The 12,955-nt window shown below is 37.8% G+C and overlaps 1 protein-coding gene across 2 annotated transcripts in view; it reads right to left on the bottom strand.

Annotated features, from left to right (window-relative positions):
- CSMD3 (CUB and Sushi multiple domains 3) overlaps positions 1 to 12,955 on the bottom strand; it is an 886,927-nt gene that overhangs the window by 35,865 nt on the left and 838,107 nt on the right. For both annotated transcript variants that reach the window (XM_059671887.1, XM_059671888.1), the window contains 2 exons: positions 5,210 to 5,389; positions 3,042 to 3,215 (listed from right to left, as the gene is read on the bottom strand). In XM_059671887.1, the coding sequence (XP_059527870.1) occupies positions 3,042 to 3,215; positions 5,210 to 5,389 (354 nt within the window). The remainder of the gene's footprint in view (positions 1 to 3,041; positions 3,216 to 5,209; positions 5,390 to 12,955) is intronic.

The following is a 12,955-nucleotide window of genomic DNA, read 5'->3' as shown; positions in this document are numbered from 1 at the left end:
TTACTGCTATTTGACATACAAGCACTTCTAGCAATATAACATTAAGCCCTAGGCTCCTAGGCCAGGGTCCCAGTCTTACTAATTGTATCTCCAGCACATTTTGAATTTAATGGCTATTTTCTCAGTGAGCATTATCAGTGGACATTTTAGCTTCAGCAACCATTTCTATTGCTAAGTTATCTCATAACTTATTTCTGAATAATCTATCTTCTATATTTCTGCTGGGTCACTCATCTTTAAATCTTAACCAAAAAAAGAAAGACGGGACATATACCCACTTAAACTCCTCAATTCTCTCCCCACCCCCATCATTCCATCTGTTTCTATCAGCAGATTTTCATACACTAAACCGCATCTGCATGCATGCTTAAGCACTGACTTGTTTAGCTTTATAAGCAACAACATGCTCATGTTTATATTCTTGTACATGTCTGTTTATGTACAGGTGCACATGTACAAAAAATTTTGTAGAGCATATACCTAGAAATAAGATTTCTGGGCCACTGTCTCTGCACATCTTTAACTTTACTATATAATAGCAATTAATTATTCAAATGGTGTGTCTACTTAAACATCCACCAGGAGTTTACATTGCACACCTTCGTCACCCACACTTGATGTCTAGTTTTGTTTTTTAGTAAACCAATTTTGTTTTAGTAAATAGTTGTTCATGTCTTTTGCCCATCTTTATTGTTTTATCTCTTTTTGTTTCAGGGAATCTTTATATGTTCTATACATTATTATTTTTCTTTTTTTTATTGCTTAAAGTATTACAAAGAGTATTACATATGTCTCCTTTTCCCTCCCGCCCTTGACAATCATTATTATTTTTCATGCATATTACATTATCCAAGTTTCTCATTGGTCCTTTCATAATGAGAAATGAAAACTTTTTAATGTACCTGATTTTTTTCATCTTTCATTTATGAGTGGAGCTTTTGCAACTTGTTTAAGAAATCCTTTCTTACTCCAAGGTCATATAGATAGTCTCTTAATTTTAAAAACATTAATATTTAAGTCCCTCATGAATCTGACATTGATTTACTATTTGGTTTGAGATGGATATTGTGTGTGTGTGTGAGGGAAAATGAATTGCCTTGTTTGATTAACTGCAATGTCTATTCTTTCCCCCACTTATTTGCTTGTTTCAATGTATCAAGTATCAATTAATGATTCTGTGCTCTCTACTCTACTATGCTGCTTTACTTTCTATTCCTGCACCAGTGCCACACTGTCTTAACTACTATAGCATCCTCAGTTTTGATACCTGCAGAGGACTGCACTGCATACCAGATACAGCAGTGAGCAGAAACATAATCTCTAAGGAGCATAAACCTGAATGGAGGGAATCATTCACATAAACAAGATTAGTAAAATGTATAGTTGTTATAAGGAGAAAAAAGAAGGAATGATAGGAGACTAGTAAGGAGAAAAATAAAGTCTAAAAGGGCAGTGTTATATACCAACATATAAAATTTTAATTATGGTGATGAGAGAATACTGAGAAGAGGGACTCTGAGTAAAGAGCTAAAAGAATAAAAGGAAATTTCTAGACAAAGTAAATAGTGAACACAAAAATCTCTGATGTCAAAGCAAGGCTGCATGCTCAATTAAAAGTAAGGAAGCCTGTGGTATTTGTCTTTCACATGATCTCACTTCCATGTGGAATCTAATGAACAAAATAAACTGATGAAAAAATAGGTCCAGAGGCACAGAGGTATGGAACAGAATAGCCGATCTCAGTGGAGAGGGGAGAGGAAGAGATGAACCGGATATCATATATGCATATGTACATAACTCATGGACAGAAACAACAGTGTGGGGGAGGCCTGGAGTGGGAGCTGGGTGGAGAGGAGCAGGAAGGGGGGGGTGGAGGACATCTGTAATACTGACAACAATACAAAGTAAGAGCACAGAAGCCTGTGTGCCTGGAGTAGAGTGGATGAGGGGGAGAACAGGATATGATGAGATCAGGGAAAAATAAAACGTTTGCATGAGCCTATAGGCAATCTGGCTTCTGCTCCGAATGAGATGAGAAGACCGGAGGGTTCTGGGCAGTTTAGTGGGTTAGCTCTGGCTCCCTCCAAGGCCAGGGGACAGGGTGAGCACTCCTCTTTCTGCCACATGCTGGGAAGGAAAAGACTAGGCACAGGATAGCACTGAGTGTCTCTGAATGAGTACTGCCCATACCATGTGTTACAATAACTTATGTAACATGGGAATCTGGCTTTTTTTGTTTTGTAATCTTCCAAATTAGTCTTGAAGGGATATATAATGTATAGCAACCTCTGCAAAAAAAAAAAAAAAATCTCTTACCTCTACTCTTACCTTAGTAATTTTTTTAAAATATATTTTATTGATTTTTTTTACAGAGAGGAAGGGAGAGAGATAGAGAGTTAGAAACATCGATGAGAGAGAAACATCGATCAGCTGCCTCCTGCTCATCTCCTACTGGGGATGTGCCCGCAACCCAGGTACATGCCCTTGACCGGAATCGAACCTGGGACCTTTCAGTCCGCAGGCCGATGCTCTATCCACTGAGCCAAACCGGTTTCGGCACCTTAGTAATTTTTGATGTATAATTACAATCATTATCATGGCAAATACGATAATAAGAACTCGATTTGAATAAACATGTAGAAGTGACATGAATTTATTGCAGAAAGAGAAATTTGGGGTTAAATTAGAACATTCAGCTGAGATACACTGGACTTATTAAAAAGAGTAATTTTCTGGCAGATTCAGCTCAGAAGGTTTCTATTTTGAGGAATAATTTTGAAAATTAAGTAAAGTTTACAAACAAATCAATTTAGCCTAAACTTTAGAGTTCAAGCAGAAGGCACACAATGGTTGGATGAAAAGTGGCTACATTAGCAAATACTGGTATTTCACTAAACTTTACACATTGGAAGGAGTTTAACAATCTCATATTTATTCTGGCAAAACTTGGAAATTTTAAACAACAATTGTAAACTCAGGAAAGTAGTTCTAAGAGAGTGAAAACAGGAAAATATAATTGTAAGTATGGAAATTATACTTACGTAAGCACTGTGGTACTTCCCCACTCCAGGTACCGTTCCCTACACAGGTCAACACAGCAGGAAAGGATAGCTCATAGCCTGGAGAACAGATGTAGCTAATACTAAAGCCCCAGTCGAAATTTGTTCCTTCCAACCTTCCATTAGAGATCTGGGGAGGAGTTGCACAGGTAACAGCTGCAATTACATTGAAAGCGATTAGACACAGCTGTTGAGCTATCCTGGGTATGGAAAATAAATGAATAAATATCATTAGGAGAAGCATATGTGCTAACTTAACCTTTTGAAGGACAATATGGTGTGACACGTTTTATTCTTCTGGTTGTATCCCTGAAACATACCCAGAATTAATCCCTCCAGAATGCGACTATTTCTTGACAACATAATGGCTACTGGTTGAGATTCTCTTACAAAATAACAAGCTGCCTGATATCTAAGGGGAAAAAGGCTGATCTTCTAACCAGTATTGTAACTGATAAATTCCAATGACCTTTAGGTAGACTGGGTTATTTGGCTATATACAGTGTATCAGCACTTTGGCAAGGAATTTGGTAGTAATTCTGTGACATTTCTGAAAACGCAAATCATGTAGCTCATTAAAATATCCAAACTGGTTCTATTAAACACTTAGATTCATATGTTAACATTTACTGTAGAATTTTAAGTGTATTATCAAAGTTTTAAACATTCATTTTTTAAAACTGTGTTAAGATGTCCTCAAGTAGAGGTAGGTTGGATGAGGTGACAGAGATGAGAGGAAAAAGAAGGGTACCAGCTACAAAATCTCACAATGAGAAATGGTTATATTCTGATGGCTAGCAACATATCTGAACAATTTTTGGAATTGTATAACATTGCCATTACTAGGATCAATTAATTATGTATGAAATAACTTCTAAAATATAAAATACCTGTTACATATTTTTATGCACTATGTACAGTGATCTGATTCAGAAACTGTGAAATCAAAAAGTACACATCAAAATCATTCTTTTTGTTCAATTTTTTTTTAGATGTCAGGGAGATACTAAACTGTCAATTTATAGATGTTTATAGACACCTGAATGAGAAATCTCAATTATTAAAGAATAATGTTGTTATTATACAATATAAATTACCTTACATTGCATATACACTATTCCACAAATAATCAGAAAAACTAGCAGAAAAATATGAAAATGTTTTCAAAAAACAGGTATAAGGTAGCAAATCTATGCTTATATTGACTAAAATATTAATTCTAGATTACATTCTTTAAACAAACAGTTTCTCTGTCTCTTTAAGGAAAAATTACAGTTTTGTAATTCCAATTGACTATTCTCAAACTACTGAAAGGTTTTGTCTCTATCCATGAATTACTTGACCAAAATGGACTATCAAATTAAAATTCTGACAGTGATTTTAAATTGGCATGAGCAAGAATTTTACAACATGTAATACCTGACTATTTCGTCAGGGGCACTGACCACTTTTCCCTTAGATTGTCAAATTTGAAAAATGCCAACAACCAACACAACAATAGCCATCCAGTGTGAATGGCCTGTCTTGAACCATAAATACATAGGTCATATAATAGACTGCATTTTATTAGTCACATCCCATAATAAGGTTGCATCTGATTGGTTAATTCTTGGAACTAGAAATTCTTATATATAAGTATAGGAACCTGATTTTTTAAAAAGTCACTTTGGAGTAGGTAATTACTATTATTATTTTTTTTGTAAATCAATCAAAATTTTATCTATTTTTTTTCAGGTTGACAAAAAAATACAATCTATTTTTTGGAATGCCACAGAATTTTCATAATCAGTTTTTGTGTGCCATGAAATAAATGGTTGGATATTGCTGTTCTAAATCATTACAGTTATATAAGCTTTTAAATATTCATAAGTTAACATAAATAGCAGCCTACATGATATTTTTGTTGTTAGGGTTGCATTAAAGTTCAGTCACTACTCACAATAAAATAAAAGATTTTTTGAAATAGCTTTACATTCTCTATATATTATTATCATCTGTATGGTTTAAAAATAAAAACTGAATCATTTTTTTTTTTAGTTTCAAAAAAGTGAAACAATACATGAAACACTATTTAAATCTACTTTAAATTTGCATACTAAAAAAGGAACTATGTGGTAGTGATAACATAAATAATTAAGAGATTATTATACCTCTACAGGTTGGCATTACGCCACTCCATGTGCCATTAGTTGTACAAGTTCTGATTCTGGAACCATTCAATTCCATGGTATAGCCTGGCTGGCACATGTACGAAACATTGTGTCCCACCACATAATCATCTCCATATCTCAGTCCATTGGCTGGTACGCCTGGGTCTCCACAACTGATTACTATCAATATTGAATTCAAAAAGCAGATGGTTAATGTGGCATATATTTAATAGAGAAGAATAGTAAGCATATGGCATTCTTAATATATCAGCAGGGAAAATTAGTGATCATGTTCATTTTTAATCATAAAACATAAGCATACTTAAACCACATACTAGCAATTCTTGATTATGACCAGGTACGCTTATTACAGATTCTATACACATGGTTCAGAAATTGCCATTTAGACTTTGAAAAGGTTAAGTTAATATGCTATTATATTGTAGGAAACCGTGACATGGTAACCTCATTAAACATGTATTAAGTGATCATGAAGAAGCCATCCTATAGAATCAAGATTTCTAATATAATGTTTAAAATCCATATTCTTATATATGGCTATTGAAGTTTCTGATTTAGTAGACTTGCTGGATTGAGAGAGTATTTTCTCCACAGTGTTCCTCAATTTTCTATTATAATAGTTTTTAACTAAAACAATGATAGCAATGATAGGTGTAAAATAATACCTTTATTGAATAAATAAAAAATGAATAAGCTATAAAGTGTGAATTTATCATGTACAGGGTGGGATACATACTTGGGGAGGCTCAGTATAAAGTAAAAATGCTACAGCTAGCGATAGAGGGTTAAATTTCCCATTTCCACCAACTCAATGGCAACCCAGGTAAAAGAACAACCCAGAAAAAACGGGGACCTCTATTCTGGAATCCACCTGCTTCCTGGATTGAGTGTGAATGATGGGATTCCGTCAAGGCTTCTGTCAAGCTCTTGCTAAATACGACTCAGCAAGGCCAGCCCAGGGCAGAGATAGATGCGACCTACTCTGCACCGAGACTTCATGAATACACCAAACTCTGACTTGCCCCATGCTACATCCAGGCCTCTCAAGCAGGGTGGAGAACAAAGCTGCAGGGTGAGCCTCCCTCTGCTGATGACAGGATGGAACCGCTGAGCAAAGCAGTGGTGGGAATGGAGAGGCCAGGCAGGGACATGGTACCAGGTAGTGGGGGGCAAATGGCCCATAAACCCAGCCTAGGAAGACAGGAGGCAGGGAGGCTGACAGAGTACATGAGCAGAGGCTCCAAACCCTCTTCACGTGCTCCAGTGTCCCAGGGGACTTCAGTTACAAATCACACTTTCAAAGATAATATTATCGATAAATCTGAGACAGCCCAAGCACAGGCCCTCGGGCATGAGGTTCTATCAATTGCACTCACCCATAAAGCTGGCTCTGATTACGTATATTATCACCCAAAAACTTTCAAGAAGACTTAAAACAGCACAGAAAATAAAAGATCAACCCTACTGTGACATTTAAGAATAAGGCATAACAGAAATTATATATAGGCTACCAAAGCACCTGCTGTTTTGAGTGCATGATTTAAGCATGATTTGGGCAATGAACTGGCCTAAAAGCTTTCTTGCGGCTAAGAGAATAGAAGAAAAAGAAAAAACATACCAGCTTACACTTTTTTCTTTTCTGTAGATAAAATAAATGTGGCATGCTTGCCTTTTACTATCATGTTTGCCTTTTGAATCTTTTTGTTTATAAAAGAGTATAAAATTACACCAGGTGAATCTGAGTTATATTCCCTCATTTTTATTTTTAAGTAATTCTTCCCAGAAATGTGAAAGTCTAGGGTTAAAAACTAAAAATAGATTAAATCATGGGAGACCTGTATAGTACTTTAATTACATTGTATTTATTAACTTACCATTAAAAATGACGAATCTCAACATTTCTTTCATATTACTCTAGTCTGTTGGGTCTGGGAAGTTTTTAGGACCAAGAATAATGGCAATTAAATTAAAGAACAATATTCGCAGCACTCCCCTTGTAGCCCTCAGAGCCCTGGACCCAGTTTGTTGAACGAACACTCTGAATGTTCCTATTAGGCTCCTAATAAGGATTTTGCATATAGAATGATTTTTGTTCTTTTGATTATTGACGATGAAAAGATTTTTAAATTATATAACTGAGTTGATATCAAATCCAGCTTATTTACGAAAAAATAGGTCATTTTATTTGCAGTTTCAAAATTCCTGAAAGTGAGTACACCCTTCAATTTATTTCATTTTATTTTACTTTATGTTATTTTATATTTTTAATCTATATTCCAATTAAGAGGAGGAAAATTAAAGAGAACACCCACAAATTGCTATTTTGTGGACTGCGCTTTACAGACTGAATTCGAATCCTGGCAAGAAAGACCAGCTAACCGGGCGGGAAGGCACAGGAGCTGAGAGACAGCCACCAACCGAGAGGACAGAGGGTTTATTCTGCAGAGGCACAGGCACTGGGAAAGAGTTCTGCGTAGCGAGGCAGCATCATGAGTGGAATTTGGGACAAAAGCTTCAGAAGAATTTGTTTGGTGACTTTCTAAGGAAGCAAAGGCCAGTCAAAGAGGCAGTTTCCAATAGCAACGATCTTTGTAAACAGCACCTGCTCCACAAGTCAATTCATTCATTACACCAGCTTGTTTTCAACAACAAAAAGAGGCTTTTGGTCTTTTCGAGCAAAACCTTAGAATAGTAGCTCTTTAGAGCTTTACCTTAAAATTCAGAGACACAGGTGCGTGACAACAGAGTGCTATGGTTTATTGCAAGAAAATCTTTTCTAAAGTCATCAAAATCCTTAAGGACACAGCACTTACGTACACACATAAGCATACACACACACACACACACACACACACACACACACACCAATAAACTCCACCAAGACAGATGTTTTGTCTTTTTCTACACTGATGTATTCTCACAGCTTCATCTAGTACATCATAAGAGGTAAAGTAAATACTGTTTAAAGAATAAATCAGTGAATAGAATGCATAAGGAATAATTAAACAGTTCAAATTCTCAAAAACAAATATATTATTTAAAGGTTTAAATTTGTTTTTGTCCTGGCGTATGTGGGTCTGGTTAGAGGGTTGGCCCTTACACCTAAGGGTCATGGGTTGGATTCCCAGTCAAGGGCATGTACCTGGGTTGCAGGTTCATTTCCTGGCCCTGATCAGGTCCTGTGCAGGAGGCAATAAATTAATGTGTCTCTCTCACATTTCTGTCTATCTGTCTCTCTCTCTTCCCCTCTCTCCCTCCTTTCCACTCTCTCTAAAAAAAAAAAAATGGAAAAAATATCCTTGGGTTAGAATTAACAACAACAGTAAACAAACAAAAACAAACAAGTAAATCTGTTTTTATGGGAGGTATTCTCATTAGCTTCTGTCATGTAATTAATGTCCATTTGGCATCATTTATAATAAATTAAAACAGATAAACCTCTATGCTAAAAAGAAAACATAATTTAGTAAATTAATTTCTGCCACTTCAAAACTTTAACTACTTAAACGAGCATTATAAATATGCATTTTTAAATAAATAAGATCATACTACCCACACATTTATAACGGAATTCATTTTTTACTCAATATCTAATTGATATTTTTGCATGTAAGTACACAGATCCATGTAACATTTTACTGACATAATATTCTCTTACATGTATGTACATGCAATGTAATTCATGAAACCAAACCCCTGTGGATTAATGTTTGAGTTACCCCATTGTTTTCCTATTAGAGACAATGTAGCAATATACATGCTAGCTCAGGCATCCTATGCATTTGCTTTCCCAGGTTTCAAGCCCAGAATAAAATTCTACTACAGCAGAATGAAGCTCCAGAAAGGTGATCCAATCTCTCAATTCACAAGTTGGTTTTCTTTTTAGATCTCAGTGAGGGAGATTTTATTTACCTTAATTTTGGCACTATTGACATTTGGGACCAATTCATTCTTGATCATGTGAGGTAGCTTTATCACTAAAGCTACTTAGCATTGACCTCTACCTGCTAGATACTGATAGCACCTCCACTCGCCTGCACTGTGACGGCCAAGAGTGTCCCCTGGCATTATCAGATGTCCCCTGGGAAGCAAATCGCCCCTGTTTAAGAACCACTGACTTAGCGATAGCCCTCTTCCCTTGAGGCGATTTAGATGATTTTTTAGCTCACTTCACCCCGTTTCATGCTGGGATATCCCCCAGCTTTCTCTTGTGTGAAAATATCCCCATTTCCCTGGCCTATCTTCTAAAGAAAACCAAACAACCAACAAACAGAAAACTTTGAGAATTCCCAGGTTGGTAACAAAGATTCAGCGAGGGCCACTTCCGTGCTGACCCTTTGTAACAAAAGCCTTAGGCTCATTTATCACTGGGTCTGATAGAGTATATTGTACCTGACCCACATGACAAGACCTGCCAGATGCAGGGTAGTGAGCACTTTAGAAGAAGTTCTGGCAGACTTAAAAAAACCAAGGAATAAGGGCACATATTTCGTTTCAGACCTGAAAGTCAACTGTTACTCCATTTGACAAGCCCTGTCCTCGGGCCGTTTGTACCATTTTCCCAAAACACTGCGAGCACTGTGTGCTTTGGTTCCGGAGGGGCTCTGCCTGTTGGACAGCACCAGGTAAGGGTCCTGTACGGTTTATACACGGAGGGGTTTTTGTGCTGACAAAACAAAACAAAACAAAACCCAGAAAACAAAAAACAGTAAAAACAACTGTATCTGAATGAATATTTACCTGTGCTTAGTTTTTATGTATTTTCTTTCAGCATGAATATCACAGAAAATAACTGAAGCAAATTTTACAATTAGTGTACTGCCTGAGCTTCCTAGTTTTACAGCAAATCTCTTTCCTTTCCAGTTTTAGTTCTGTGAATGTTTCTTAATATTTATAGTTCCTCTGTCAAAGTGTGCATGGTATTTGAACCCATGACCTTGATCTCATGATATATACTAAAAAAAAACAAAACACATTTTCATTGATTTGAGAGGAACAGACCAGGTTACCAATGCCATATGAAGCTCATAGGTTCGCATATATGTAATTGTTAGAAGAATTATATGGTACAGAGAGGTCACTTTTAGCTAAACGTGATATGAGGAAGAAGTGTCCTGAAAGGCTTTTGCCAAATGGGTGCCATTTCAGCTGATACTTAAAAGGTACCAGTTAGAATTTAGGGCTCAGATGGGCTGGTGTAGAAGGAAACCAGCAGAGGCTATTTGTTAATTGTTAGCTTGTTCAGTCTTGCAAAATTGAGACATTTTCAAAGCAAGTAGGAGGACTTCTTTCCTTCAAGATGGAGAAGTAGAGAAGACTTTACTCTCCATTTGAAATAACCAAAGTAAGTAAATAAATAAATAAATAAATAAATAAATAGGACACAATGTTAAAACAAAAAACAACAGCCACCAAAAAACAGGTTTCAAAGGCAGCAAAGCACAGTGATCCTTGAGTGACAGGAAACAAATGAGAGGAGTCCTAAAACTGCCACATCGTACTGCTGTCAGAGAGTTTCCAGGCTGCAGCACAGGGAGCCTCCCTGCAGAGCCCACCAGCTTCCTGGTTGGAGACATGACTCTAGAGCCAGGAGAGAATAAAGAGACAGTGCCAGAGAGGACACACACTGGAAGAGGACTCTGGAGATCCAGGGAGAGAACTCCTGAGTGTTCAGGGGTCCCCTCAGCCCGGCCTGCACCCTCTTGCAGTCCGGGAGCCCTCAGGGGATGTCTGACTGACGGCTTAGGCCCACTCCCTTTGGGCCTCCTTAGCACTGCCTTGGAGGCGGGAGAGGCTCCTGCCACTGCCGCTGCGCTCGCCAGCCAGAGCCCGGCTTCTGCCTGAGCGGCGCTCCCCCTCTGGGAGTGCACTGACCACCAGGGACCAACTCCTGCATTGAGTGTCTGCCCCTGGTGGTCAGTGAGCATTAGAGCAATGAGTCGTTCTGCCATCAGGCCAAAACTGGCTTTTCGACATCCCCCAAGAGGTCTCGGATTGTGAGAGGACACAGGCCAGGCCAAGGGACCCCATTGTGCATTATTGGGGCTTGGGAGGGACTTGGGAGGTTGGCCAGCCATGGAGGCGTTGCAGGAAGACTCCAGGGCATGTCCAGCCCATCTCTCTCAGTCCCTATTGGCCGGTCACCAACAGCAAGCTAACCTACTGGTCGGAGCGTCTGCCCCCTGGTGGTCAGTGCAGTCATAGTGACTGGTTGACCAGTCAACTATCTGCATCCCGGTGGTCAGTGCACATCATAGCGAGCAGTTGAGTAGCCTTAGCATATCATTAGCATATTACCCTTTGATTAGTTGAACGGCCGACCAAATGACTGGACACTTAGCATATTAGGCTTTTATTATATAGGATGTGGCTGCTATGTTCTATTCAATGCTTATTTCAACAGCCTCTCAGCCATAATTTGCCTTCATCTTTGAAGAGACACAATGCAGATGGAGTATCTCAACAGCCCTGTCTTCACACACAATTTGGTGCAGGCAAGATATTATTTACAGTGAATATTCTCCAGAATTACAGACATGACATGCCATTACTCTGATGACATCCTCCTCAGAGTAGATTCATTTGAGCCACTCATTCAGGATAAACAAATACAAAGAATTTAAAGAAAAACAAACAAACAAACAAACAAACAAAAATAACTGATAGTTAAAAGGTACCAGTAAGAACTTTAAGGCTCAGATGGGTTGGTGTAGTATAAAACCAGCAAAGCCTATTGGAGATGAATCATTAGCCCACAAGCCAGGTTGAACATCTCTTCATATATCTATTGGTTGTTTGTATGTCTTCTGGAAAGAGGTGTCTGTTCAGGTCCTCTGCCCATTGTTTTGTGATAGAGCACTGGGTACAGAAGATGTGGTACATATACACAATGGAATGCTACTCAGCCATCAGAAAGTATGAAAGACTGCCATTTGCAACAACATGGATGGATCTTGAGAATCTTATGCTAAGTGAAATAAATCTGTTAGAAAAACTCCAAGAACCATATAATTTTACTCATAAGTGGGATATAAAACTGAAACTCGTGGACACAAACCGCAATGTGGTGGTTGCCAAGGGAAAGAGGGTGGGGTGAACGGGTCCTAATGTATGGCGATAAGAGATTTGACTTTGGATGGTGGGCACACAGTGCAGTATACAGATCTTATAACATAGAAACCCACATCGAAACCTGAATAATCATATTAACCAATGTCACCCTAATAAACTTAATAGATAGATAGATAGATAGATAGATAGATAGATAGATAGATAGATAGACAGACAAATAAATAAGCCTAGTCAGGCCCTGGCCAATGTGGCTCAATTGGCTGGAGCATTGTCCTGTACAACAAAAGGTGGCAGTTTGATTCATGGTCAGGGCACTTACCCAGGTTGCAGGTTCAATCTCTAGTCAGGGCAGGTGCAGGAAGCAACCAACCAATGTTTCTCTCTCTCCCTCTCTTTCTCTCCCACTCTCTCTATAATCAAGTTAAAAAAAACCCCACATAAAAATAAATACATAATAAAATAAAAAACCAAGCAGTTATTGATATGTGTTAGATTGGCAAAATAAAATTGCATTCTTTGTATTAATCTTGGTTACTGTTGATAATTCATCTCTATTCTTAAGATGCTGTTAAATTTCACTTAATGTCACTAATTTTCTGTGATCCCTCTTTCCTCTGTCAAGTAATTCTTTTTTTGTCAATCTTCACCGGAGAA

This window comes from Myotis daubentonii, chromosome 17, assembly GCF_963259705.1.
Source record: "Myotis daubentonii chromosome 17, mMyoDau2.1, whole genome shotgun sequence".
Taxonomy (NCBI): domain Eukaryota; kingdom Metazoa; phylum Chordata; class Mammalia; order Chiroptera; family Vespertilionidae; genus Myotis; species Myotis daubentonii.
Note: the sequence above shows the minus strand (reverse complement) of the source record. Positions and strands in the feature narration are given on the sequence as shown.